Source organism: Lepisosteus platostomus, chromosome 13, assembly GCF_059453375.1.
Source record: "Lepisosteus platostomus isolate fLepPlt1 chromosome 13, fLepPlt1.hap1, whole genome shotgun sequence".
NCBI classification, from domain to species: Eukaryota; Metazoa; Chordata; class Actinopteri; order Semionotiformes; family Lepisosteidae; genus Lepisosteus; species Lepisosteus platostomus.
Genome location: NC_142623.1, coordinates 32,224,197 through 32,251,329, shown reverse-complemented (window position 1 = coordinate 32,251,329; position 27,133 = coordinate 32,224,197). Strand labels below are relative to the sequence as shown.

The following is a 27,133-nucleotide window of genomic DNA, read 5'->3' as shown; positions in this document are numbered from 1 at the left end:
ACTAGCTGCTTATTATTTGATTGATAACGTACAAGTGTTCCCAGTCTTCACTGATTGATTTAGGGTGACCTATAAGACTAGCTGGGTTGGGGCTTTCTGATTTGGGGAGACCTATAAGACTATCTGGGTCGGATAGCCGAAGGATGGAACCCGTTTTACAGTATAGTGTCCCCGTCACTATACTGGGGCATCAGAACTCACGCAGACCGCAGGGTGAGCGCCCCCTGCTGGTCCCACTAACACCTCTTCCAGCAGCAACCTTAGTTTTCCCAGGAGTCCCAGGTACTGGCCAGGCTTACACCTGCTGGGCTTCAGTGGGCTGCCAGTTGTATGTTGCAGGGAAATCAATGTAGATTATTATCCTGCTGAGATTCTGGTCCACCAGGGGATTTATTCCCTGCCGTGGTCAGGTGGTCTGGAGCACACGTGAGTTTGGAGCAATCCAGTCAGCAGGAATGGCCAGTGGAGTCTGGAATGGCCAGTAGAGATTGGAATAGGCAGCAGGAATAGCCAGTGGAGCTTGGAATGGGCAGCAGGAATGGCCAGTGGAGTCTGGAATGGGCAGCAGGAATGGCCAGTGGAGATTGGAATGGGCAGCAGGAATGGCCAGTGGAGTCTGGAATGGCCAGTAGAGATTGGAATGGGCAGCAGGAATGGCCAGTGGAGTCTGGAATGGCCAGTAGAGATTGGAATGGGCAGCAGGAATGGCCATTGGAGTCTGGAATGGCCAGTAGAGATTGGAATGGGCAGCAGGAATGGCCAGTGGAGCCCAGAATGGGCAGCAAGAATTCAGCTGTCATCCTTGAGTTCTGACCTCTCTAAACACCTCTCCTACTCCAGGGGTCACAGGGAGATTATTGCTCCAGGGAGCAGAAACTGCAGAGTTAAGGGTGACCCCTCAGACCTGCAGGACCAGGGCTGGACACCAATTGATTTGACTGCGGGGACCTAATAATTTGGCCTCACTTGCAACTGCCTCGCTTCCAACTGCCCCGCCTCCTTCCCTCTCCCTGTGCTTCCCGGACTGGGCGCTGGGGGGCGCCGCGCAGTTTCCCTCACGCCCAGGATAGGAGCTCTGCAGTGTGCAGGAGCGCGTCGGGCTGCTGTAATGGCGGACAGAGCGGGATTGTTGCATTGTGAACAATAACATTTTATTGCTGCGGACGGGGGAGCGCTCTCTCTCTTTCTACCCTTGCAATTATTATTTGCAACCGCTTTTTCCCCCAACCAGCGGCGCAGTATCTGGAGGACTCCTCTCTAGAGGAGTGCTGGGGGGGAGACGGCGGGGGGGGGGTAGTGGAGACGACAGTATCAAGAGTTCCCTGTGCAGAAGTTATTTTTTTCTCCATTCCTGCATTTTGTTTTCCGAGGGGGGCTCGGGATGGGGGACTCGCTGGGGCTGGTCGGCAAACGGCTGCTCCTGCTCTTCGGGGACGCGGGCGCGGCGGCCGGGGCCGAGCCGGAGCCGGCGGTGAGCCAGCGCGACTGGCTCCGAGGGACGGTGCGGGCGGTCAGCGTGATCGGCCTGGCGGCGCCGGGGGTAGAGGTGAGCGGCGGAGAGCGGACGGCACCGCCGGGGCTGACGGTCAGTGTCCGCAGCGATGAGTGCGCAAAAAACAACACCAACAACAACAACAACAACATCAACACAGTCGGTTCACACGAGCTAGCGAGTGCACGTATGGGCAAGGGACGTACCGCTCTCGAGTTGTAAAGAACATTTGAGTTTAGAGAAATCGTTTCAAGGTCTATAGCGGTGCGCTGTTGTGAACCCCATCGGCGCCTGCAACGCCGCACTCCAGTCCGGGGATTTCGGGCCTAGTCCCGAAGTACCGCAGGGCCCTGTCCTAGCACAACACAGGCGGGCTGGGAGCTCATAATGGCTTGTGTGTGTCTGTGTTTTGTGCTTTTCACTGGTTTTTGCTTTGCACTGGAGTCGCCTTTCATCCCGAAACAGCGACCGCGTCTGTGCAAATGAACGCAGCGCCGAGTGTAAACAATAACACGACCTCTTCTGAGCTGACGCGTGAGAAACTCTCGCCCTGGCTCCCCCGGTGAGGCGGTTGGGGGGTGGTTGGAAAGTAAAAAAAAAAAACAGATAAAGAGGTTACAGGATATTCTTCCCCTCCTCTTAGAAATGCACGGATTTGTGTGAACGATTGTGATTTGTGCACGTGTGGGAGATGAATTGCTTGTGTACACAGCACTCGGTACAGTGCTGACCGCCGGTGTTCAGTAGGTCAGACGTTATTGTAATAAAGTCGTGGGCGTTATTCTAGTCACATTGCTAAGAAATGTAATGTAGATGGGACTCCAGACGTGTGGTGAATGGAATGACCAAGTATAATACCCCTGGTCGAGTCAGCGCATGATGACGGTAAACGTGTCTGCAAGAGACAGTTGATCGTCATTTGAATTATGTTATAGAAGTCCGGTGAGGGCTTTTAGTTTTCATTCATTGCTGCAAGCAGTGGGCTTGTAAGAGCATTGGAAAGGTTGCAGACGAGACGAGTCATTCAGCTCATCTGGCCTGTTGGGTAGTTAATGGCTGACTGATCTACAGATCTCATCAGTCTGTTTCTTGATAGAAGCCAGCTTATCACCTTCAACCACATGGCTGGGTGGATTGTTCCACACTCCCACCGCCCTTTGTGTAAAGAAGTGCCTCAGTGTTCAATTCTCTCTGTAATTTCCACTGGTTTCTTTAGTGTGGGTTCTGAAGTTCTCTGGGTTGACTGTTTCCATACAGTGAAACCCTACAGCCCACTAGTCCGCTTTAAACATGGGCTCTCTCTGCCTCAGGTGTTTGTCTCTCCCCCTTTCTCCCTTTGTGTATATGGAGTGTAAGGGCAAACGCAGTCTTACTTGCTTGGGTGCTTGAGTACCAGGATGTGTGTCTGTGGTGTCCAGCCCTGGTCCTGGACAGCTGCAGTTCCTCAGGTCTGAGGGTCATCCTTAACTCTGCAGTTTCTGCTCACTGGGAGCAATAATCTCCTTCTGACCCCTGGAGAACTAAGCTCAGAGATCAGCTAATATGGAAACCCCTCTGGAGTATAGATCTTCCCAACTGCTGCTGACCATTCCTACTGGCCATTTCAGACTCCGGTTTAGTGAGGTTCTTGATCAGCTGACATGAATCCCCTTCAGTCTGTAGCTGTCAGAGACCACAGCTGGTCTGTTGGTTCTGTTCCAGTTCCTGTCGGCCATTCCAGGCTCTGCTGACCAGCTGAACTGATGAAATTGATCCTAGCACAACATGTTCCAAGTCTTTATGAATTGCTGAGTAAAGGCAGACCAGTAGGGGTGATTCATTTCTGGCTCTCCAGTACCAGGGCTGGCTTACCTGTGTGTGTACACTTACTCTCCCTGTCTCAGGTGCCTGTGGATTGAGTGAAGTGTGCAGTCTCACTGTCCCTCCCTGCCTTCCTCAGGTGCCTGTGGACTTCAGTGAAGTGTGCAATCTCCTTGTTCCTCTGTCCCCTCCTCAGGTGCCTGTGGAGTTCAGTGAAGTGTGCAGTCTCACTGTCCCTCTGTCCCCTCCTCGGGTGCCTGTGGAGTTCAGTGAAGTGTGCAGTCTCACTGTCCCTCTCTGCCCTCCTCAGGTGCCTGTGGAGTTCAGTTAAGTGTGCAGTCTCACTGTCCCTCTCTGCCCTCCTCAGGTGCCTGTGGAGTTCAGTGAAGTGTGCAGTCTCACTCTCCCTCTCTGCCCTCCCCAGGTGCCTGTGGAGTTCAGTGAAGTGTGCAATCTGACCGTCCCATTCTGCCTTCCTCAGGTGTTTGTGGAGTTCAGTGAAGTGTGCAATCTGACCGTCCCATTCTGCCTTCCTCAGGTGTTTGTGGAGTTCAGTGAAGTGTGCAATCTGACCGTCCCTTTCTGCCTTCCTCAGGTGTTTGTGGAGTTTGAGGGCGCATCATGGGGGAGGCGGTCCTGGGTGCGGGTATACGCGGAGCAGGTCCAGGCGCTGCTGGTGGAGAGCTCCATTGTCTGGGCGCCCCGCAAAGAGCCTGCCCAGCCGGGAGGGGGCACTGTGCCCAGCGCTGTCTGGCCTGCCCTGGTGAGTCCGGAGAAGCTGAACACGGTTGCATGTGCCCCTGACGAAGCCTCTCGCACGCGTTGTGTGTCCACTCTGTATTGCCTGGTGTTCGTCATGAAGAATAAAGCATCTGAAGGCTGTCTGGTGATGACGGGGGGAATCTTTCTGAACGTCTCTTCCTCAAATGAGGCCTTACAGAAGTTGGGGTACGCACACAATCTGGGGTCTGGAAACTGAACCCAAGATAACTTGGGTTTGGGAAAGCAGGTTGTCTGTAGTTCCAATTAGCTCGTGTTCCAACTTCCTGTTCGCAGGCTGCTTATCCCAGGCTCTTCTTGGATAAGCTGGGGCTTGCAGCCCCGATACTCCTGCGTGATGATTAAGTTGATAATTAATCTCATTAAGGCCGATGAACACAGATTGATCCCTGCGGGACTGTGGACTCCAGGACCTCTGGCCTTGCAGTTCAGATTTTCTCTGATCACAATTTTGTGAGCTAAAGTTATAGAAATGAAAGTTTAATATGTATTTCATTAACCAGCAGTGGGAAAATCAGCTGAGATTCTGCCGACCCGTGAGGAAAGAGTGCGTAGATATGAAGGGCGATGGGGCCAGGGGCAGGTTAAGGGACTAACTAGCTTTTTCCAGAACTTCTGTTGACAGTGAGGCCATCTCACTTTATCAGCAAGAAGACTTTGTGCCGTTTTCCCTCTGAAATTGCGGCTTTGTTCGTTTCCAGGCATTCCGCCCCCTGGTGGACAGGATCGGCCTGGGCTCCCTGGTTCCGGTGGAGTTCTTTGTGGACCGGGCCCTCAGCTTCCTCCCCGATGGGACGTCCCTGCAGAAATTTGAGGTGGGCCGGCAGTGGACACACACGCATGTGGGGAACAGCGCGTATCGGTCAGCAGCCTCTGTTCGAAAGGAGCGACTCCACCGCTGTGCACGGCTGTCGTCCAGATGGGCGCTTGGGTACTCTGCTGAACCCCTAATTGGCTTAATGACAGGGTTAACGAGAACTGCATAATTGCTCAGTTTACAGGAGGCAGGGAGAGGTCAGCAGTGTGTGTGTGGCCCCGGGGCGTGTCCGTGCAGCCATGTGACTGTGTGTGTGCTGTCTGCAGGTGGAAGACGACCTCTGTCATACACTGCTGCAGGAGCACTCTGCGCTGCAGGCCGCAGTGACCAGCTGGCTCGGGGACCTCAAGCTGCAGGAGATCCTGAGGAGAGGTGAGTGACCGGACACCCCTGCCCCTGGGACAGCGACGTGCCGTTCTGGTTGACCATGGGTTTGAGCTTGAGACAGGGGCTCTTGGTATCAATAGATCAGATACAGTGATATTCACCTGATGTAGAACTGAGCTCGGTCAGTGCTGTGTGATCGCTGTTGATAGATCAGAGCCAGTGATGATGAGCTGGTGTAGGGCTGAGCTCAGTCAGTGCTGTGTGATCACTGTCGATAGATCAGAGCCAGTGATGATGAGCTGGTGTAGGGCTGAGCTCAGTCAGTGCTGTGTGATCGCCGTCGATAGATCAGAGCCAGTGATGATGAGCTGGTGTAGGGCTGAGCTCAGTCAGTGCTGTGTGATCACTGTCGATAGATCAGAGCCAGTGATGATGAGCTGGTGTAGGGCTGAGCTCAGTCAGTGCTGTGTGATCGCCGTCGATAGATCAGAGCCAGTGATGATGAGCTGGTGTAGGGCTGAGCTCAGTCAGTGCTGTGTGATCGCCGTCGATAGATCAGAGCCAGTGATGATGAGCTGGTGTAGGGCTGAGCTCAGTCAGTGCTGTGTGATCGCCGTCGATAGATCAGAGCCAGTGATGATGAGCTGGTGTAGGGCTGAGCTCAGTCAGTGCTGTGTGATCGCTGTCGATAGATCAGAGCCAGTGATGATGAGCTGGTGTAGGGCTGAGCTCAGTCAGTGCTGTGTGATCGCCGTCGATAGATCAGAGCCAGTGATGATGAGCTGGTGTAGGGCTGAGCTCAGTCAGTGCTGTGTGATCGCCGTCGATAGATCAGAGCCAGTGATGATGAGCTGGTGTAGGGCTGAGCTCAGTCAGTGGTGTGTGATCGCCGTCGATAGATCAGAGCCATTTTTATTAATTGTATAACTTCTGCAGAGCTTTTTGACTACCTTCTAGCCAGACAGTCTGAATCAGTGACTTTTGTGGGCGTTTGACAGGAAATCTGCCTGAGTTGCGGTCTGCATTGCCTGGTGTCAGTGTCGTGTGTTCTGCGCTGTGTTGTGCTGTGGCACTGTTGGGGTCACGGGCTCTGCGCTGTGTGCAGTTTTGAGGTCCCGTGGTTGGCACTGTGCGGGGTGTTGGGGTCATGGGGTGGGTGCAGTAGAGAAAACCTCAGACCCACCAGTGGTGCTGTTGGCTCTTTACTCTTTCATAGCTGCAGCTATCAAAATGGTCTCTTCAAAGCACAGATGCATGAATGGTAGAAGGACTTTTCCCCAACACAGTCTACCTTGTGTTGCTCACAGGCCCCTACACCATCCAGGGCCAGAGGGTGAGGGTGTACCAGCCAGAGTTCGAGGAGCCCTGGGCGCCGGGGCTGGTGTCCCAGCACGACCCCCTCTCCCACATCATGGAGATCACCATGAGCCAGGTAGGACACCATTCCACTGCAGGCCATCCACTCCGGGCTTTACTGAGAGCTGCACAGGATGTCAGATCTGTTTCCCATTCCACTGCAGGCCATCCACTCCAGGCTTTACTGAGAGCCGCTCAGACTCCTGTGGAGGGACATGTGGAGCCCCTGTTAGCTGTGCCATTAGAAAATGAGCAACCCAAGCCACTGATCTTTGACTTCCATTTAGAAAGAACTGCAGGACACCAGGCCAAGCTCCCTATGCACAGCAGTCAGAGCCATCCCAGGCTGTACTGAGAGCATCGCTCTTTCTCTCTCTGCGCAGGGTGAGGAGACCCAGGTAGTTGACCCCCGGGTGCTCCACGTGATGTTGGCCGATGAGCGACTGGACGAGGTGAGGGGGGGGCATGATGATTATCTGGACTGATGACATTTTTAAGTTTATTGAACGGCTCGTTAGTAGGGTCACAGGGTTTTACAGCTCATAGTCTGGAGAGACAGCTTGAGCCGTTTCAGAAAATGAGCATCCATAGTGGGCGTTACTGGTTTTTTAGGCCCGGTTGGCTCCTGTCGTGCTTGGCTAGTGGTCAGTCCGGGTCTTGTGGTATGAAGATGTTGAACATCGCGGTTTGTTTGTAGGAATGCTGCTGGCCTGGCTCCGATACCCACTCTTCCCCAGCGACGTCCCACTGCGGACAGGGCTGGTTTCGCTTACTGTAGGGGTGGCGTGACTGCAGGGGATTGTGGGAAGGGTGGGCGTGGCGGAGCCCGGCCCGACTGATGCTCCCGCTCTGCGGCTCTCCCCCTCTCTCCCGCGCAGGCCGACCAGCCGGGGAAGAAGGGGCGCAGGCGGAAGGAGAGCGACGGGGGGAAAGGCGATGGCGGGCGGCGCCGGCGCAACGCCTCGGAGAGCGAGGGCGACGTGGCCCTGAAGAGGCTGAAGGGGGCCGAGGGCGGGGGCGACAGCGAGTGGGGGGAGGGCAGCCTGGGCACCTGGCGAGGGGGAGGAGGAGAGGGCAGCCCCAACACCTCAGCTGCCCCCCAGGGAACATCCCCGAGCCAGAGCTCCCCCGGTCCCTCCACCCACGTCTCCTCCCAGGGGCACCCCAACATACTGTTCGCCACCTACACTAAAGAGAACGGGCGCACAGTCGTGGTGCAGGACCGCCCTGTCTCTGGGGGCGACCCGTTGCCTGTCCTGAATCCCACTGCTGCCCCCATCGCTGTACCCCCGCCCTTGCCCAAACCTGCCCCCTCCCCCTTCTCCAGCACCTCTTTCCCCTCTGTGGGGCAGATGGGCAGTGCAGCCCCCACTGGTGCCCTCGCTCTCAAGAAGGAGAAGCCTTCTACAGCCCCCACACCTGAGAATGAGAGAGAGGGGGCAGTGGGAGGGTACCCCAGTACTGTGGTCCCAACCCCTGCCCCCTCTCCCCCTTCCTCTTCCTCTGGCCTGCGTGTTGTCGAAGGAGGGGCTACCAGCTCTGCATCCGCTGCCCCCTCTAGCTACGGAGACCAGATGGCGCCCACCAGGGCAGTGACGCAGCCTGAGGTGAGCTGGGGGCAGTACAGGGAGAGGGGGGCTGCGGGAGAGGATCATGGGGAGGAAGGCTGGGGGGGGCTGCAGCAGAGGATCATGGGGAGGAAGGGTGGGGGGACTGCTGGAGAGGATCATGGGGAGGAAGGGTGGGGGGGCTGCAGGAGAGGATCATGGGGAAGAAGGGTGGGGGGGACTGCTGGAGAGGATCATGGGGAGGCAGTGTTGGGGGGCTGCTGGAGAGGATCATGGGGAGGCAGTGTTGGGGGGCTGCTGGAGAGGATCATGGGGAGGCAGTGTTGGGGGGCTGCAGGAGAGGATCATGGGGAGGCAGTGTTGGGGGGCTGCAGGAGAGGATCATGGGGAGGAAGGGTGGGGGGGACTGCTGGAGAGGATCATGGGGAGGCAGTGTTGGGGGGCTGCAGGAGAGGATCATGGGGAAGAAGGGTGGGGGGGACTGCTGGAGAGGATCATGGGGAGGCAGTGTTGGGGGGCTGCTGGAGAGGATCATGGGGAGGAAGTGTTGGGGGGGCTGCAGGAGGGGATCATGGGGAGGAAGTGTTGGGGGGGCTGCAGGAGAGGATCATGAGGAGGCAGTGTTGGGGGGGCTGCAGGAGAGGATCATGAGGAGGCAGTGTTGGGGGGGCTGCAGGAGAGGATCATGGGGAGGCAGTGTTGGGGGGCTGCAGGAGAGGATCATGGGGAGGAAGTGTTGGGGGGCTGCAGGAGAGGAGACGACTGTGGGAGGGGATCATGGGGTGGAAGCCGGGGGACTGTAGATGATCATGGGGCTGTTGCTGGCGACCCATGTCTAGAGACAGGCGGCATGTTTGGTGGCAGCAAGCAGCGTGACGAACGTTTCAGCTGGCGTTTAAGAGTCTGATGTCTGTTCGCAGAGTGCCAGGAGCACGCCGATGTCGGCAGGCAGTTTCCGGATGACCCCGAGCCAGCCCCTGCCGATTCCAGCCTTCGGAGAGCCGTGCTCCCAGAGCAACGGGGCGCTGGGCGCGGACAGCCGGCCCTTCGGGTTCGGAGGGTTTGGGGCGAAGGAGGAGCCAGCGCGCGACTCGGACCCTTCCCAGAACTTATTCTTCCAGTGCATGGCGCAGAACTCCGGGCCCAGCGCCAACTACTTCACCGTCGTGTCCGAGAGCCTGGCCAAGGACCCGCCCAGCCTGGGGGGCTTCAAGACCCTGGCCCTCCCCGAGACCCCGAAAAAGCCTGCTGCAGCCGCCGGATTGTTCGGGACGGCGCTGGCTTCCCCCAAGGAGCCGGCCAAGCCGGACCCCAAACCCGCGGGCAACGGAGCGGTTCAGGGCAAGCCTTTCGGGTCGGAAGCCATGCCCAAGCTCTCTCCTGCTTTCCCGGCAGGGATGAGCAGCGGAGGGGGGAAGGGCTCCGGGAGCAGCCTGGCGGGCAGCGGCGGCGCTGCGGGGGGGGGCCTGGGCCTCCTGTCCGGCCCCCGGCCCTCCGAGGCGCACGAGAACCTCTTCCTGCAGCTGCCCAAGCTCTCCCGGGAGGAGGCCCCCAACCCCTTCCTGGCGCTGGCCGAGAAGCTGTCGCACAGCCCCTTCAGCGGCCTGCCCGCGTCCTCCGCCGGGACCCCGCCCTCCTCCTCCTCCTCTTCCTCCTCGCCGGCCGGCCGGCCCCCAGCTACCTCCGACTGGCCCCCGCCCCCCGCCGCGGCCCCCGGGGCCCCGGCCGAGGGCAAGCCCGGCCTCTTCTCCCTCGCGGATCCGCCCAAGAGCCGCCTGTCCTCCCCTTTCGCTGCCTTTTCTGCCGCGGCCGCGGCCGCCGCCGCCGTCCACCCGCCCCCCGCCGTCGCGCAGCCCCCCGCCGGCCCCCCGCCGGTCCTGGAGATGCCCACCCTGTCTGCCAGCCCCACCGAGGAGGGATCGGGGGCGCTGGCGGGATCGGAGGGGACTGGGGACCCCAAATCCCTGGAACCTGGAGCCGAGCCCCAGCCGGCCCCCAGCTTCTCGCTGTTTCAGGGTGGCGGCCTCGGCAGCGGGGTGCCCCTCTCGGACCCCCCCCTGCTGTTCGACCAGTCGCCCCAGAAGTTCCCCCTGGACGAGCGGGGGCTCTCCTCGAAGCGCGACTCGGATTCCAGCACCAACAGCGACCTGTCGGACCTGAGCGACTCCGAGGAGCCCCTCCAGGACAAGCCCCAGGAGCTGGGGCCGCTGGGGGGGGCCGGGGGCGAGGGCGCCCTGCTGCTGGAGAAGGGGAAGGGCAAGGGCGTGGGCAAGAGCCGGCCGCGCACCAAGCCCTTCAGAGGTGAGCAGGCCCTGGGGTCTCACTTCCTCCTGCTCCCCACACGCGCTCCCCGTGTTCCCCTCTCTGGGCGCGTGCCCGTCAGTGTGTGGGATGAAGAAGGGCACCTCTGTCCCCCCTGCACAGTCTGGGTGACCCCTCTGTCCCCCCTGCGCAGTCTGGGGCGCTGTGTGCAGTGACCCCTCTGTCTCCCCTGTGCAGTCTGGGGCGCTGTGTGCAGTGACCCCTCTGTCTCCCGTGTGCAGTGACCCCTCTGTCTCCCCTGTGCAGTCTGGGGTGCTGTGTGCGGTGACCCCTCTGTCTCCCCTGTGCAGTCTGGGGCGCTGTGTGCAGTGACCCCTCTGTCTCCCCTGTGCAGTCTGGGGCGCTGTGTGCAGTGACCCCTCTGTCTCCCCTGTGCAGTCTGGGGCGCTGTGTGCAGTGACCCCTCTGTCTCCCCTGTGCAGTCTGGGGCGCTGTGTGCAGTGACCCCTCTGTCTCCCGTGTGCAGTGACCCCTCTGTCTCCCCTGTGCAGTCTGGGGTGCTGTGTGCGGTGACCCCTCTGTCTCCCCTGTGCAGTCTGGGGCGCTGTGTGAGGTGACCCCTCTGTCTCCCCTGTGCAGTCTGGGGTGCTGTGTGAAGTGACCCCTCTGTCTCCCCTGTGCAGTCTGGGGTGCTGTGTGCAGTGACCCCTCTGTCTCCCCTGTGCAGTCTGGGGTGCTGTGTGCAGTGACCCCTCTGCCCCCCCGTGCAGTCCGGGTGACCCTCTGTCCCCCTGTGCAGTCTGGGTGACCCCTCTGTCCCCCCGTGCAGTCTGGGGCGTTGTGTGCAGTGACCCCTCTGTCTCCCCTGTGCAGTCTGGGGCGCTGTGTGCAGTGACCCCTCTGTCTCCCCTGTGCAGTCTGGGTGACCCTCTGTCCCCCCGTGCAGTCTGGGGCGTTGTGTGCAGTGACCCCTCTGTCTCCCCTGTGCAGTCTGGGGCGCTGTGTGCGGTGACCCCTCTGTCCCCCCGTGCAGTCCGGGTGACCCCTCTGTCCCCCCGTGCAGTCCGGGTGACCCTCTGTCCCCCTGTGCAGTCCGGGTGACCCTCTGTCCCCCTGTGCAGTCCGGGTGACCCTCTGTCCCTCTCCGCAGCGGGCCAGTCGGTGCTGAAGGACGTGACGAAGGTGCGGAAGCTGAAGCAGTCGGGCGAGTCCTTCCTGCAGGACGGCTCGTGCATCAACGTGGCGCCTCACCTGCACAAGTGCCGGGAGTGCCGGCTGGAGCGCTACCGCAAGTCCCGCGAGCAGGAGCCGGACGAGGACGACTCCACCGTCGCCTGCCGCTTCTTCCACTTCCGCAGGTGTGTGTGTGTGTGGGGGAGTCTGTACTGACCCCTCTGTGTGTGTGTGTGGGGGTGTGAGTCTGTACTGACCCCTCTGTCTCTGTGTGGGGGGGGGAGTCTGGACTGACCCCTCTGTCTCTGTGTGTGTGTGTGTGTGTGTGTGTGTGTGTGTGTGTGTGTGTGTGGGTCTGTACTGACCCCTCTGTCTCTGTGTGTTTGTGTGTGGGGGAGTCTGTACTGACCCCTCTGTCTCTGTGTGTGTGTGTGTGTGTGTGTGTGTGTGTGTGTGTGTGTGTGTGTGTGTGTGGGGTCTGTACTGACCCCTCTGTCTCTGTGTGTGTGTGTGTGGGGGAGTCTGTACTGACCCCTCTGTCTCTGTGTGTGTGTGTGTGTGTGTGTGTGTGTGTGTGTGTGTGTGTGTGGGGGGGGGGAGTCTGTACTGACCCCTCTGTCTCTGTGTGTGTGTGTGTGGGGGAGTCTGTACTGACCCCTCTGTCTCTGTGTGTGTGTGTGTGTGTGTGTGTGTGTGTGTGGGGGAGTCTGTACTGACCCCTCTGTCTCTCTGTGTGTGTGTGTGGGGGGGGAGTCTGTACTGACCCCTCTGTCTCTGTGTGTGTGTGTGTGTGTGTGTGTGTGTGTGTGTGTGTGTGTGTGTGTGTGTGTGTGGGGAGTCTGTACTGACCCCTCTGTCTCTGTGTGTGTGTGTGTGTGTGGGGTGTGAGTCTGTACTGACCCCTCTGTCTCTGTGTGTGTGTGTGGGGGGAGTCTGTACTGACCCCTCTGTCTCTGTGTGTGTGTGGGGTGTGAGTCTGTACTGACCCCTCTGTCTCTGTGTGTGTGTGTGTGTGTGTGTGTGTGTGTGTGTGTGGGGAGTCTGTACTGACCCCTCTGTCTCTCTGTGTGTGTGTGTGGGGGGGGAGTCTGTACTGACCCCTCTGTCTCTGTGTGTGTGTGTGTGTGTGTGTGTGTGTGTGTGTGTGTGTGTGTGTGTGTGTGTGTGTGTGTGTGTGTGTGTGGGGAGTCTGTACTGACCCCTCTGTCTCTGTGTGTGTGTGTGTGTGGGTGTGAGTCTGTACTGACCCCTCTGTCTCTGTGTGTGTGTGTGGGGGGAGTCTGTACTGACCCCTCTGTCTCTGTGTGTGTGTGGGGTGTGAGTCTGTACTGACCCCTCTGTCTCTGTGTGTGTGTGTGTGTGTGTGTGTGTGTGTGTGTGGGGTGTGAGTCTGTACTGACCCCTCTGTCTCTGTGTATGTGTGTGGGGGAGTCTGTACTGACCCCTCTGTCTCTGTGTGTGTGTATGTGGGTGTGGGGGGAGTCTGTACTGACCCCTCTGTCTCTGTGTGTGTGTATGTGGGTGTGGGGGGAGTCTGTACTGACCCCTCTGTCTCTCTGTGTGTGTGTGTGGGGTGTGAGTCTGGACTGACCCCTCTGTGTGTGTGTGTGGGTGTGGGGGGAGTCTGTACTGACCCCTCTGTCTCTGTGTGGGGGGTGTGAGTCTGTACTGACCCCTCTGTGTGTGTGTGGGTTTGTGTGTGTGGGGGGTGTGAGTCTGTACTGACCCCTCTGTCTCTGTGTGGGGGGTGTGAGTCTGTACTGACCCCTCTGTCTCTGTGTGGGGGGTGTGAGTCTGTACTGACCCCTCTGTGTGTGTGTGGGTGTGGGGGGAGTCTGTACTGACCCCTCTGTGTGTGGGTGTGGGTGTGGGGGGAGTCTGTACTGACCCCTCTGTGGGGGTGTGGGGGTGGGGGTGGGTGTGGGGGTGGGGGTGGGGGTGGGGAGGGGAGTCTGTACTGACCCCTGTGTGGGTGTGGGGGGAGTCTGTACTGACCCCTCTGTGGGTGTGTGTGCGTGCGCGGGTGAGTCTGACCCCTCTGTCTCTGTGTGTGGGGTGTGAGTCTGTACTGACCCCTCTGTCTCTGTGTGTGTGTGTGGTGTCTGTACTGACCCCTCTGTCTCTGTGTGTGTGTGTGTGTGTGTGTGGGGGGGTCTGTACTGACCCCTCTGTCTCTGTGTGTGTGTGGGGGGTCTGTACTGACCCCTCTGTCTCTGTGTGTGTGTGGGGGGTCTGTACTGACCCCTCTGTCTCTGTGTGTGTGTGTGTGGGGGGGTCTGTACTGACCCCTCTGTCTCTGTGTGTGTGTGGGGGGGTCTGTACTGACCCCTCTGTCTCTGTGTGTGTGTGTGTGGGGTCTGTACTGACCCCTCTGTCTCTGTGTGTGTGTGTGGGGTCTGTACTGACCCCTCTGTCTCTGTGTGTGTGTGGGGGGTCTGTACTGACCCCTCTGTCTCTGTGTGGGGGGGGAACACAGCTCCTTTTGATTTCGGGGGCTGGGGCTTTGAGTGTAACTCAGTCACAGAATGTATGTATGCAGAGGAGCCAGCCTGTGCGCTGCCCAGCTCCAGAGAGTGCCTGGAGCCAGTCCGGTGATTCTGATCGGACCGGGCTGGGCTGGGCTGTTCCTCTTGTGAAGCTGCAGGTTTCTGGCCCTGGGACACTGACAAACTCGGCTCTCTCTTACTCCCCTCCCCCGCAGGCTGGCGTTCACGAGGAAAGGGGTGCTGCGTGTCGAGGGGTTCCTGAGCCCCCAGCAGAGCGACCCCCAGGCCATGGGGCTGTGGGTGCCCTCGCCCGCCGCTCAGGAGGGCCTCGACCTCGACACCTCCAAGTACATCCTGGCCAACGTGGGCGACCAGTTCTGCCAGCTGGTCATGTCCGAGAAGGAGGCCATGATGATGGTGGAGCCACACCGTAAGGCCTGGGGGAGAGGGAGCTAGCCTCTGGGTGACCAGTGTGCTGAAGGGCCAGTGAGAGTGACCAGTCCAGGGAGTGGACAGTGACCAGTGTGCTGAAGGGCCAGTGAGAGTGACCAGTCCAGGGAGTGGACACTGACCAGTGTGGGCTGAAGGGCCAGTGAGAGTAGTGACCAGTCCAGGGAGTGGACAGTGACCAGTGTGCTGAAGGGCCAGTGAGAGTGACCAGTCCAGGGAGTGGACACTGACCAGTGTGGGCTGAAGGGTCAGTGAGAGTAGTGACCAGTCCAGGGAGTGGACAGTGACCAGTGTGCTGAAGGGCCAGTGAGAGTGACCAGTCCAGGGAGTGGACACTGACCAGTGTGTGCTGAAGGGCCAGTGAGAGTGACCAGTCCAGGGAGTGGACAGTGACCAGTGTGCTGAAGGGCCAGTGAGAGTGACCAGTCCAGGGAGTGGACACTGACCAGTGTGTGCTGAAGAGCCAGTGAGAGTGACCAGTCCAGGGAGTGAACAGTGACCAGTGTGTGCTGAAGGGCCAGTGAGAGTGACCAGTCCAGGGAGTGGACACTGACCAGTGAGTGCTGAAGGGCCAGTGGGAGTGACCAGTCCAGGGAGTGGACACTGACCAGTGTGCTGAAGGGCCAGTGAGAGTGACCAGTCCAGGGAGTGGACACTGACCAGTGTGTGCTGAAGGGCCAGTGAGAGTGACCAGTCCAGGGAGTGGACACTGACCAGTGTGTGCTGAAGGGCCAGTGAGAGTGACCAGTCCAGGGAGTGGACAGTGACCAGTGTGTGTTGAAGTGACAGTGAGAGTAGTGACCAGTCCAGGGAGTGGACACTGACCAGTGTGCTGAAGGGCCAGTGAGAGTGACCAGTCCAGGGAGTGGACACTGACCAGTGTGTGTTGAAGTGACAGTGAGAGTAGTGACCAGTCCAGGGAGTGGACACTGACCAGTGTGTGTTGAAGTGACAGTGAGAGTAGTGACCAGTCCAGGGAGTGGACACTGACCAGTGAGTGCTGAAGGGCCAGTGGGAGTGACCAGTCCAGGGAGTGGACACTGACCAGTGTGCTATGTCTCTGTGTGCAGAGAAGGTGGCGTGGAAGCGCGCGGTGCGGGGCATCAGGGAGATGTGCGACGTGTGCGAGACGACGCTCTTCAACATCCACTGGGTCTGCCGCAAGTGTGGCTTCGGCGTCTGCCTGGACTGCTACCGGCTGCGCAAGAGCCGCCTGCCGGACGGTGAGCCCACGGCCTGGTCTCCGCGCGGCTGTGCCTGACCGGGGCACGGAGGTTGCAGGTTCAAATCCCTGGTGGGGTGCTGCTGTAACCCTGGGCGAGCAAGGGGCTTCTCCAGGAGCAGCAAGCCCAGCGGTACCGAAAAGGGTCCGCATCTGTGGCGCTAAGCTCGGCAGGAGCTTGATAGTGCCGGAAGAGATCCTGCAGGGCCTCTGGGACTGTTGAAATTGTCAGCAGCTCAGGACTGGAAGAGCATGGCGTCCCCAAAAGGCGCAAAGGGAAACATAGCGCACCAGCCTCCGGTGTCCTCTGAGGTCCCACCTGGGGTTCGAACCCGCAGCTTCTCCCAGGGGGCGCGCCCTGAGCCCCCTGCCCTGCAGGGCCTGTCTGTGCTCTTACCCTCTCTCTGCGCTGTGTCTCTGCAGAGACGGATGAGGGCCCGGAAGACGAGGTGTTCTCCTGGCTGAAGTGCGCCAAGGGGCAGCCCCATGAACCCCAGAACCTCCTGCCCACCCAGATCATCCCCGGCACAGGTCAGTGACCCCGCACGCCCCCCCTGCGTGGCAGCCGGGCCTGCACGCCAAGGTCGAGGCGTCAAAGGTCGTGGTGTCGAAGGTCAAGGAGTTGCTGTATTCTTTTAGTTAGCAAAAGTTTGATGTGAAGTCATTACAGTGAGGTGGGGGTCCAGTATGGTTCAGCTCTGAGCACCTCTGTTCACAGTCTGCTGCTGGGCCCCTGCTCCTCCAGTACCAGCAGTGAGGGCATGCACTGGGCTCTCTCTCTGGGCAGGACCCGAGCTCTCTCGCTCTCTCGCTCTCTCGCTCTCGGGCACCTGCCTCTTGGTGTGACTGCTCTCCCTCTCCTCTCCCCCGCAGCGCTGTACAACATCGGAGACATGGTGCACGCCGCCCGAGGCAAGTGGGGCATCAAAGCCAACTGCCCCTGCACCAGCCGGCAGAGCAAGCCCCTGGCCAGGCCCGCTGCCCCCAATGGGCTCTCTCAGGTACGGGTGCACCTGGTGAGCACTGGTGCGCGCCCGCGTGACGCCAGCTGAGCACAGCCTGTGGCTGTGGGTAACTGCAGTGCGGTGTACCAACGGAGAGCGCTATGCCAGATCAAGGAGGTTTCAGAATTTCCTCTGGGAAACAGTGACGCCTGGTGGCGCCGAGGTGTCACTGCAGCCCCTTGCGGCCGGGCAGGTTTCTAATTCCAGCCACTCTGTGTTGTGTCCCCCTAGCAGCCCGCTGTGACCTCCAGCGGGGGCGTCTCCAGCGCGGGCGGCAGCACTCTGGGTCCCGAGCTCTCCTCCAGTGGGGTGGGGGGCCCCGGGGGCGAGGGGGAGACGGCTCCCAGAGCAGATCCGGGTCTGGATGCGGGGGGCAATACTGGGGAGGGCAGCAGCAGCAGCAGCACCAGCGCCCCTGCGCCTCCGGGCCCCTCCCCTGTCACGAAGGACAGCCGCCCCCCCTCCACAGACGCCCCCCCCTCCTCGGCCCTGCACTGGCTGGCCGACCTGGCCACACAGAAGGCCAAAGAGGAGACGAAAGGTGAGGAGCCCGTTTCGGGACCCGGAGAGAGGGTGTTGTGGGATATTTCTCCTGTAAAGGAGGCACACTGACGCGTCTTGCCCTCCCTCCCTCTCCAGCAGAGTCGGGCTCTCTCCGCTCGGTGATGGCCAAGGAGTCCCGGTCTCCCTTCGGCCTGGAGTCCTTCTCCTCCCTCTCCAAGTCCTCCTCCTCTTCCTCAGCCCCCAAGCTCTTCAACAGCCTCCTCCTGGGCTCCAGCAGCGCCCAGCCCAAGGCCGAGGGCTCCAGCCTGCGCGACCTGCTCAACTCCGGCCCGGGGAAGCTGCCCCAGAGCGCGGGGGACGCGGGGGTCCCCTTCCCCTCCGTCTTCTCCACGGCATCAGTGGTGTGTATCCCCGAGCGCGTCCCAGCATGCACTGGGGGGTTCGAACATTGCCGCAGTGCCAGAACCTGGTCCCGTGGGGTCCGCGAGGCCCGCTCCTAGGTCTTGGCTCTTGTGCCGGTGCGTGCGTTGCTCGCTGGCTCAGTCGCTGGTGTGCTTTGCTGGCCCCTTGCGGGGCTGACGTGATTCCGGCTCACGCTTGGCGTCTCTCTGGTCCCTTCCAGGGGGACAAGCCCAAGGGCGCCCTGCCGAACTTCCTGGACCACATCATCGCCTCGGTGGTGGAGACGAAGAAGGCGGCGGAGACGCGGCGTGCGGACGGCGGGGCGGTGGAGGGGGGCCGCAAGGAGAGCATGATGGGGCTGAGCGTGCTGGACCCCCACACCTCCCACTCCTGGCTGTGCGACGGGCGCCTGCTGTGCCTACAGGACCCCAGCAACAGCAACAACTGGAAGATCTTCCGGGAGTGCTGGAAGCAGGGCCAGGTGAGCGTCGGCCCGCCTCCGGGGCTGGTCTCTGAGAGGCTGAGGCTCGTGGGCCGAGCAGGAGAGCCGTCCGGAGCAGCCAGACTCCGCCCTGGAGGACACAGCTCCTTCCTTCCCGTTCCCCCCCCCCTCTAACCCTTTCACCCCTTCTGTGCCGTCGGCCCTGCTGGCCGTTTCTCCTCCTCGCTCCCTCGTCTCCTCCACGGATCTCCCTCTGTCCCCCTCAGCCCGTGTTGGTGTCTGGGGTTCACAAGAAGCTGAAGGCCGGCCTGTGGCGCCCCGAGGCCTTCAGCCTGGAGTTTGGGGACCAGGACGTCGACCTGGTGAACTGCCGTAACTGCGCCATCATCTCCGACGTCAAGGTCCGGGACTTCTGGGACGGCTTCGAGGTCATCTCCAGTAAGTGCTCTGTGTGTGTGTGAGAGGGTGGGTGCTGTGTGTGTGTGTGGCGAGAGAGGGTGGGTGCTGTGTGTGTGGTGAGAGAGGGTGGCTGCTCTGTGTGTGTGGTGAGAGAGGGTGGCTGCTCTGTGTGTGTGTGGTGAGAGAGGGTGGGTGCTCTGTGTGTGTGTGGTGAGAGAGGGTGGCTGCTCTGTGTGTGTGTGTGTGGCGAGAGAGGGTGGCTGCTCTGTGTGTGTGTGTGGCGAGAGAGGGTGGGTGCTGTGTGTGTGTGTGGTGAGAGAGGGTGGGTGCTGTGTGTGTGTGGTGAGAGAGGGTGGGTGCTGTGTGTGTGTGGCGAGAGAGGGTGGGTGCTGTGTGTGTGTGTGGCGAGAGAGGGTGGGTGCTGTGTGTGTGTGTGGCGAGAGAGGGTGGGTGCTGTGTGTGTGTGTGGCGAGAGAGGGTGGGTGCTGTGTGTGTGTGTGGCGAGAGAGGGTGGGTGCTGTGTGTGTGTGGCGAGAGAGGGTGGGTGCTGTGTGTGTGTGGGGTGAGAGAGTGTGTTAAGTGCCCTCCTGTGCTTGTTGCAGAGCGACTGCAGGGCACCGATGGTCAGCCCATGGTGCTGAAGCTCAAGGACTGGCCCCCCGGCGAGGACTTCCGGGACATGATGCCAACACGGTTAGGAACGCTGGCTCTGCTCCCCGACTCATATGGGCACGTGCTTCCTGATTCCCGGGTCAGACGGGCACGTGAAAGATTCTCCAAATCCCAGTGTGGATAAGAGAGTATATTGATCACAGGGAAAGGATTCTTCCAGTCCTTAAATACTGAGCTGGCCGTGGGTTCTGATGCTCTTAGCTCTTGCCCAGACCTGGAATCCTGAACGCATGTCCTATCTTCCAAAGTGCAGAGCAGTCTTCGGTTTAATCAGTCTGGCTGCTTTTAGTACCTTCTTGTGCCCTCGTGTGTGCATGAGTCGGAGTGTGCATTTCTCCACCCCTGAGCGGGGTCTGAGGGCTCGTCTTTCCTGTCCCAGGTTCGAGGACCTGATGGAGAATCTCCCCCTCCCTGAGTACACCAAGAGGGACGGGCGCCTCAACCTGGCTGCCCGGCTGCCCAACTTCTTCGTGCGGCCCGACCTGGGGCCCAAGATGTACAACGCTTACGGTGAGGGGGCGCTCTGGGGGTACGCTGGCTGCAGGCCGGTTCCTGCCCGAGCAGAGGGGATAGCAGGATACAAGAGTCCTAAATGTACTGGCAGAGTTGGTCTAATCTGGTCTGCAGTAGAGCAGGACTCCGAGACACAACTTGAGGCCGTGTGACGGTGTATTTAGGACAAAGAACAGGAAGCTGTGCGCAGCAGGTGTCTGGAACAAGCTGCTCCGCTGAGATTTTGAAGCCGATTTCCTGGTCAGAGCCAGCTGGATGCTGAGATCCTGCTCTGACGTGCTCGTGTGCCCGCAGGCCTGATATCGGCGGAGGACAGGAAGGTGGGGACGACGAATCTGCACCTCGACGTGTCCGACGCCGTGAACGTCATGGTGTACGTGGGCATCCCCGAGGGAGAGAACAACCACGAGGAGGGTGAGTGCACAGGGTGGGGCTGGGGGCGGGGCTGGGGGCGGGGCTGTCACCTGAGGGTGTGGCCACCGCTTGTGTGAGTGAGCGTGGCCAGTCCAGGAGAACCTAGAGATGAAAGGTCATTCAGTGAAACACCAGAGCGAAGTCAGTCTCATGCTTTGGAGGGAATGGACTGAGTGTACTGAACCTGTCCCCATTACAAAAAACTTGCAGAACTGGGTTTGTCAGAAAGTATTGCCTTTGCCTCCCTTGTGCGCAGGCTTTGTCTCCGTAACTCTGTAAGGGCAAATGGGCAATGAGCTGGAGCTCCATACAGAGTGCTGAACCAGAAAACAACCCTGCTGTTATCCAGAGGTAGAGAGGGCATCTTCTATGGGCTGGGCCATGGCGGACAGAGTTCTGCTCTTAAAAGAGATAGTTAATTAAGTAGTGGCTCAGAGTGATCTGTTGGAGAGCATCACCTGGCCCCTGCCCTCAAGAGCACAAGGCCTGGCAGTACTGTGTTGGTAATGGCAGAAGCCCGAGGTCGTTCCCTGGGATGCGGTCCTTTTGGTGACATGTCCAGCGTCAACACCCCCCGCCCTGTGGCCGTGCTGAGGCAGGCTGGGCTCCTGGCCCAGGTGGGGCTGTGACACTCCACCTGCTGCTTTTCATTCTGGGAAATTTTCTCATCCACAGAAACAGATGTCACTGGAAGTCAAGGTCTGTGGTTTTTTGTATTACTTTCCAAGCATGTACTTGTCACTAATCATTCTCTCTCACTCCCTTCCCTCTGTCTCTGTCCCTGTGCTGACTGGCTCTGCTAGGGCTCAGGAGGAGGGCCACCACGCCTCCCTGTCTTCATGCTACGCCTCGGGGAAACTGCAGGGTTTTTATCGAAATTGAATTGCCATCACATTTTAGAGAACGAGAACCACACGAGAACCAGTTTCAGATCAAGGCCGTAAATGACCTGATGCATTTCTTTCAGTTTTCTATACCCATAACACTCTGTTTGCAGAAGATAATAGGGATCAAAGCAGATTTTGTGCCCTGTGACTGGGCTGTGTCAGTGTACTGGACTCCACAGAGATTAGAAGAGTCTAGAGCCTGTGACTGGGCCGTGTCGGTGTACTGGACTCCACAGGGACTAGAAGAGTCCAGAGCCTGTGACTGGGCTGTGTCAGTGTCCTGGACTCCACAGGGACTAGAAGAGTCCAGAGCCTGTGACTTGGCTGTGTCAGTGTACTGGACTCCACAGGGACTAGAAGTCTAGAGCCTGTGACTGGGCCGTGTCAGTGTACTGGACTCCACAGGGGCTGTGACTGGGTTGTTGTGGTGTATTAGTGCATACGGTACTCCAGCAGTATTGGTATATGAAGCTCACCTCCAGTGAAGTGAAGTCCTGTGGACGTCCTCGTTTAATGAACCATTTTGTACCAAAGTCCTACAGAGGCAGCTTCTGCCTGGAATGATGTCCCCTCAAACATTTTTTAAAATCTCTGGAATTGTACGAAGTAGAAGCCTCATTTATGGTTTAAATTGATGCCAAGTTCAACTGAAAGCTGAGTTTATGTAGGAAGACAGATTGGAAATACATAGCGAGAAGCATGCACCCCAGTGTGATTGGGGTGCGCTGTGTGCCCTGGCCTCTTGAGGGACAGGCCTGTCTGCAGTCTCCTGGGGTGTGCGTGCCTTCTGTGCTCTGCTTTTTTTTTTTTTTGTCTGTGCATTGATTCTTCATTTTAAATGCTCCCAAGTGTTGCTAACCATGAGCTTATGCTTGTAGTTCAGTACAGGTGTTTTTCTGTGGTTCAGAACGAGACCAATAAACATTTTCTCATCAGGAGACGCTTTTAAAACGCAGCCGCTGCGCCACATTCGGAGTTCAGATTTCTCCTCTGTGGCTTTGGCCGGGATGCCCTCGAGCAGTCCGGAGGCTTTTTCCTGACGGGATCTGGAGAGGGAGTCCTCCCTGTCCGCTGTCCTTGCTGTCCGCTGTTAAGCGTAACCCTGTGGGGTGTGGTTTCTCTCTCCTGTCCCGTCTGTCCATGCTGCGCAGAGGTGGCGAAGACCATCGACGAGGGCGACGTGGACGAGATGACCAAGCGCCGGATCTACGAGGGCAGGGAGAAGCCCGGCGCCCTGTGGCACATCTACGCTGCCAAGGACGCCGAGAAGATCCGAGAGCTTCTCCGGAAGGTGAGCTTAACGAGCGCGGGGATCCCCCACCTCTCTCGATGTGCGGAGAGCTTTCTGGAGCTCAGCTCGCGGGGTTAGTGTTATCCACCGGCCCCGTCAGCAGCCTGGAGGGAACCCCCTTGAACCCCCCAACCCCCTTCCCCTCCCCATACGGTTTGAGGGCGTCCCTTGTCTCCGTTGAGGGACCGCGCGCCTGCGCTCCCAGTTTGTGCGCTGGGCTGGTTGGACCCCAGACATGATGCTGCAGTGTCCTGCCGGTCCCCAGCGGGTCGAGACCGAGACCCGAATCCGGAGGCGGCCCAGATCCCAGGGAGCTGTCCCGGCCTGGGTCCAGCTTCAGAGCTCTCCGCAGTCTCCAGAGACTGAGCCCTTCTGGAAAGGATGGAACGGAACCGGAAATGGGTTCGACCGAGGTGTGGTTCAGCAGCAGGGAGCTTTAGCTGGGGTGCTGCAAACGGGGATCCCCTTGCCTGTGGGCACAGCTGGGTTCTTCCCCCCAACCCGAGAAGCTAGATCTCTTACCTGAATTAGTTGGTTTCATTAGGACAATGAATGAGACCCACAAGTCCTGCTGGTGTCCAGTCCTCCCGGCCCAGAGTTCTGGGATCCCAGTCCTGGCTCTGCAGGTCCACACACCTGCTGGGGGGTCATTACATTCCAGTTAACCAGGCTGCCTAAATTGGAGCTTAATTGAGCAGACAGGGTTCTTCATTGGAGTATTCGAAAGTTCTTCTCTCCTCAGAACTAGCAGTTTGTGTTGCTGTATGGAACGATCGTTCAAAGGCAGCCGGTCTCGTGTAAGAGCTGAGAACAGCCCGAGTCAGTCCTGGTATTAAGTCAGGTTGAGGGCTGGATTGTGTACCTGAGAGATGACTGGAATGAAAGGCAGCAGGTGTTGGGGTTCCAGGACGAGGATTGGAGCCCCCTGCCCTGCCCTCCTTCGGACGCCGTTCCGGAGCTGTTCCGGTGACCCCCCCCAATCCCTCCCCCTTGCAGGTGGGCGAGGAGCAGGGCCAGGAGAACCCCCCGGACCACGACCCGATCCACGACCAGAGCTGGTACCTGGACCAGGAGCTGCGGCGGCGCCTGTACGAGGAGTACGGCGTGCAGGGCTGGGCCATCGTGCAGTTCCTCGGGGACGCCGTCTTCATCCCCGCCGGAGCACCGCACCAGGTCTGGGCTGACTTCCCAACACCCCCTGAGCCGGGGTGCAGCTCGGTCCGGACCGACAAACGGGTTGTGTCCCAAAGCCCCCAATCTGCACTTCTTGAGTTGTGTGATTAGCTAAGTTGCACCATTGCTAGGTATTTACTGTTCACAGTAACGGCAAAATCAGAGCAAATAGGATTTGATTGGAACCAGGACCATGCTGCCACTTAGTGAGCACCTTTCTGTACCCAGTAGCCTTGAGACTCACCCCCCCCCCCGATACCAGTTAGCCTCATTTCACTCTTCTGCCATGTGGAATTCGTATTATTTCTCAGGGGAGCCAGTTTATATATTCAGTTGTTCATGCCTCGAGGCCCAGCTGGTTCCTGTGCTGGCAAATGACGGACAGACGCAGCTTTGCTCCAGAGTCGTGCCGAGACTGATTTGTGTTGGTTGGCGGCTCTCTGGGGGGGGCTTGTGGGTTTGATATCCGAGCCCGTCTGCGATGCGCTGTCTGTTCCTGCCCCTCGGGTGGGGGGGGGGTGCACAATCTGTTGATGACTCAGACAGACGGGTCACTCTGAGACACTGTTGCTTGGCGGTTCTCTGGGGGATTGTGGGTTTGTCGGCTGAGCCCTTCCCTCCCTGCCCCTCTGCAGGTGCACAATCTGTACAGCTGCATCAAGGTGGCGGAAGACTTCGTGTCCCCGGAGCACGTGAAGCACTGCTTCAGGCTGACGCAGGAGTTCAGGCACCTGTCCAACACGCACTCCAACCACGAGGACAAGCTGCAGGTGAGTGAGGGGCGCCGGGGGTCTGGCCTTTCTCGGGGCGCTCTTATGCCTTTGTGTTTCAGGGCTCCTCTGGGGGGTAAGCCCTGTGGCCGAGGGGGGCTTGAGAAGGGCCGGACTCTGAAAGGCTGGGTCCAGCCGCCTGTCCTGGGCTGGTTCACTGCTTTTGTCCTCCTGTGCCTCAAGGTGTCCCAGCTGCATGTCAAAAGGACTGCGGTCCACTGTAAAAAAAGATGCCTTTTCCTACCACCATCTGTCTCTTAAAACAGTGGTATCTTGTAAAATATCCCTCATCCATTCATAGCTCTGACAAACGTTCCCAGAGCGTGAGAGTCGTCAAGGCTTAAACACCTGGAGCAGTTTCCATCTGACCATGGAGGCAGGAGACTTGTTGAAACTGAAGCAGGGTAGCGATCATCTGAACTGTAAATGACCACCACCACCCTGTAGCTCTCGGGCACCACCGCTCACAGGACAGTCCTGATGTCAGCCGGCCCCACGGACTGACTGGGTCGATCCGGACTTGCGTGCCTGTCGAGTCTATAGGAGCTGTAGGGCTGCGACTGGGGAAGATCAGTCGGGCTCGTGTGACTCGATGAGGCCATGGAGGCCTTTTGTCTCTTGACACTCTGGGGGTCCGCTGGCAAGGGAGGTGGGACTCCTCACAGCTGTACCGCCGCGCTCTCGCTGAACTGTCTCCGCTTCTCCATCCCATCCCCCCCCCGCAGGTGAAGAACATCATATACCACGCGGTGAAAGACGCCGTCGGCACGCTGAAGGCCCACGAGTCCAAGCTGGCCCGCTCCTAGCCGGCTCCGGTGTCCCGGGACGACCCCTGGCCGGAGGGCGGGCGCCGGTGCAGTACTACACCTCGCACCGCCGGCACAGATGCCCCCCCAGCCTCGGCGCGCGATCCACGGGGGGGGGGGTCTCCTGTGTGGGTCAAGCGTCGGAAAGGCGAGCAGCCCCATGTCCCCGTGTCGTTTTATTTCTTCTCCTGTCTGTGGTCTGTTGTAGCCGGTGGGAGGGGGGAGGGGGGGGTTTACTCCTGTGGGACGGCGCGCGCTCTCCGGATGTGTTTTCCGAAGGTCGGAGCCTCCGTCCGTCGCCAGCCGGGATTGTGGGATCTCTTCTCCGAGGGGGCGGCGTGCCTTTCGCCTGGGGACTGTGCGGAGCGGGGAGCAGCCCGGCTTCCTCAGAGCCTCCGCCGACTGCAAGCTTTCCAGCGTTTTCAAAACCGTTCTGTTTTGGTTTTTGTTTTTTTATTTTGTTTTTTAATAAAGGCGTTTTTGACCTGGTTCCAGCGTTGCTTTTGTTTTTCCTCTCATTTTTAGCAATATTCTAAGGGTCATGGAGCCCCAGTCACAGAAAAAATGGACTGCTCCATAGCGAATTGTTGTCTTTGAGCCACGACTCTTTGAGAAGAGTGCTGTACGTGCTTATGTTCAACTGCACCGTGCTGTTCTGCTGTGTATACGACGCTGTCCCCCCAGGACACTGACCTGTGTCAATACTTTATTGAAATGGTCAAGTATAAGACCTGTTCCAGATTCCCAGCCTCAACAGCCAGAGATGTGCACCGGTCAGGGATCTGAAGGTGTTAGAGACGGTAACCCGGGGGACATTTTTGCTGTTTTTTTGTAGAAAATCTGGAGTTACGGTACCCGACCGGTTACCTGTGCGGTGCTTTCCGTTAAGCGCGAGGGCGAGCGGCTTGGAATTAACCCCGGAAAAAAATTCAAATATGAGCTCGCGAGTGCTTCGGAGAAATCCGCTTTTTTAACGTATTTCGGAGACGCCGCGGTTAACACGCAAGGTCTGCTTTCCGTCAAAAATATTCACTATTCAGACACCCTCCACCGCCTTCCCCACCGACATCTCATGCGTTAAAGTGACGAGTAAGTCTTCCAGTCTCAGTTTTTCTAGTCTATTTAGGATTTTCCGTGCTTTGTCTTCCTTTCTGCCCTTTCCTGCGGGCTAGGAGTAGCTCACATTGATCCTAATACAGTTATTGTTCACATTTAACGAGTTAAATGCTGGGAAAGGTAAAGTAAAAACGCTTCAAGTTTCGGCTCTGGTGGAACCTTATGTCATATATATTTTTTTTTAACTTCGCAGCTCTGCTGTAAAATCACGGCGATACAGTGACGTTCTTTAAAGCATTATCTCTGTTTTTCGCTTATCAGTCAGTGATGGTAAATATGATTAGTTAGCCAATAATACTGATTGACCGTGAAGACCAAGCGCCACTTTTCTGCCCTGTTTGCCCCGGGCCTGCCCGGATGGCGGTGTCACAGGTGCGGTTAGCGCCCCGCTCCGGCCATGGGCTTTGAAGACATCTACGATTACGACGTGGAGGACCGTGCAGCCGCAGGCTCCGCCGCCCTCCGCAGCCAGTATGTGGTCTCTCCCAAAAAGCAGCTGGTGCGGAACTGGGAGCTCTTCATCTCCGTTACCTCGCTGGCCTCCATTGCGATCACTCTCTACCAGGTAAAGGGAGGTCTGCCATGTCTCGGGGTTGCTTAGATAAGCCCCCCTAAATCCATACCCGCGGAAAAAAACGTTTGCTGAAGGTGTAAAAGTTCATATTGAAAGAATTGCTTGGTTGGTCATATTGCTTGGTTGTGTTATTTTTGTAACTTTGATAGCTTCTAGTGATAATGGACATTGTATGGATTGGAACATTAATAATAATAATAATTAATAATAATAATTGCTTACACTTATATAGCGCTTTTCTGGACACTCCACTCAGTTTTATCCAGGTAATGGGGACTCCCCTCCACCACTACCAGTGTGCAGCCCCACCTGGATGATGCGACGGCAGCCATAGTGCGCCAGAACGCTCACCACACACCAGCTCTCAGTGGGGAGGAGAGCAGAGTAATGAAGCCAGCTCAGAGATGGGGATTATTAGGAGGCCATGATTGAT

General features: G+C 58.6%; 2 protein-coding genes across 9 annotated transcripts in view; both read left to right on the top strand.

Annotated features, from left to right (window-relative positions):
• The first annotated feature begins 1,037 nt into the window (after positions 1-1,037).
• On the top strand, positions 1,038-25,499 carry kdm3b (lysine (K)-specific demethylase 3B). 6 transcript variants are annotated; one of them, XM_088604181.1, is made up of 25 exons: positions 1,038-1,546; positions 3,888-4,055; positions 4,774-4,887; positions 5,156-5,261; positions 6,524-6,648; positions 6,956-7,024; positions 7,451-8,179; positions 9,061-10,441; positions 11,553-11,760; positions 14,277-14,491; positions 15,582-15,734; positions 16,157-16,264; positions 16,607-16,734; positions 16,969-17,278; positions 17,377-17,642; positions 17,864-18,124; positions 18,352-18,523; positions 19,087-19,177; positions 19,536-19,666; positions 19,964-20,083; positions 20,759-20,782; positions 22,122-22,261; positions 23,258-23,434; positions 24,070-24,204; positions 24,930-25,499. In XM_088604181.1, the coding sequence occupies exons 1-25, from the start codon at positions 1,382-1,384 to the stop codon at positions 25,008-25,010; spliced, it is 5,577 nt and encodes a 1,858-aa protein (XP_088460307.1). In that variant the 5' UTR covers positions 1,038-1,381; the 3' UTR covers positions 25,011-25,499. The 6 variants fall into 6 exon arrangements, with proteins under 6 accessions (XP_088460307.1, XP_088460304.1, XP_088460303.1 ...); XM_088604178.1 differs by having other exon boundaries at positions 1,038-1,585; positions 16,972-17,278; XM_088604177.1 differs by having other exon boundaries at positions 1,038-1,585; positions 17,380-17,642.
• A 449-nt stretch (positions 25,500-25,948) lies between these two features.
• Positions 25,949-27,133, top strand: part of cngk (cyclic nucleotide-gated potassium channel) — a 35,394-nt gene continuing 34,209 nt past the window's right edge. For all 3 annotated transcript variants that reach the window (XM_088604175.1, XM_088604174.1, XM_088604172.1), the window contains exons 1-2: positions 25,949-26,099; positions 26,499-26,691. In XM_088604175.1, coding sequence (XP_088460301.1) covers positions 26,524-26,691 — 168 coding nt within the window. In that variant the 5' untranslated portion in view covers positions 25,949-26,099; positions 26,499-26,523. The remainder of the gene's footprint in view (positions 26,100-26,498; positions 26,692-27,133) is intronic.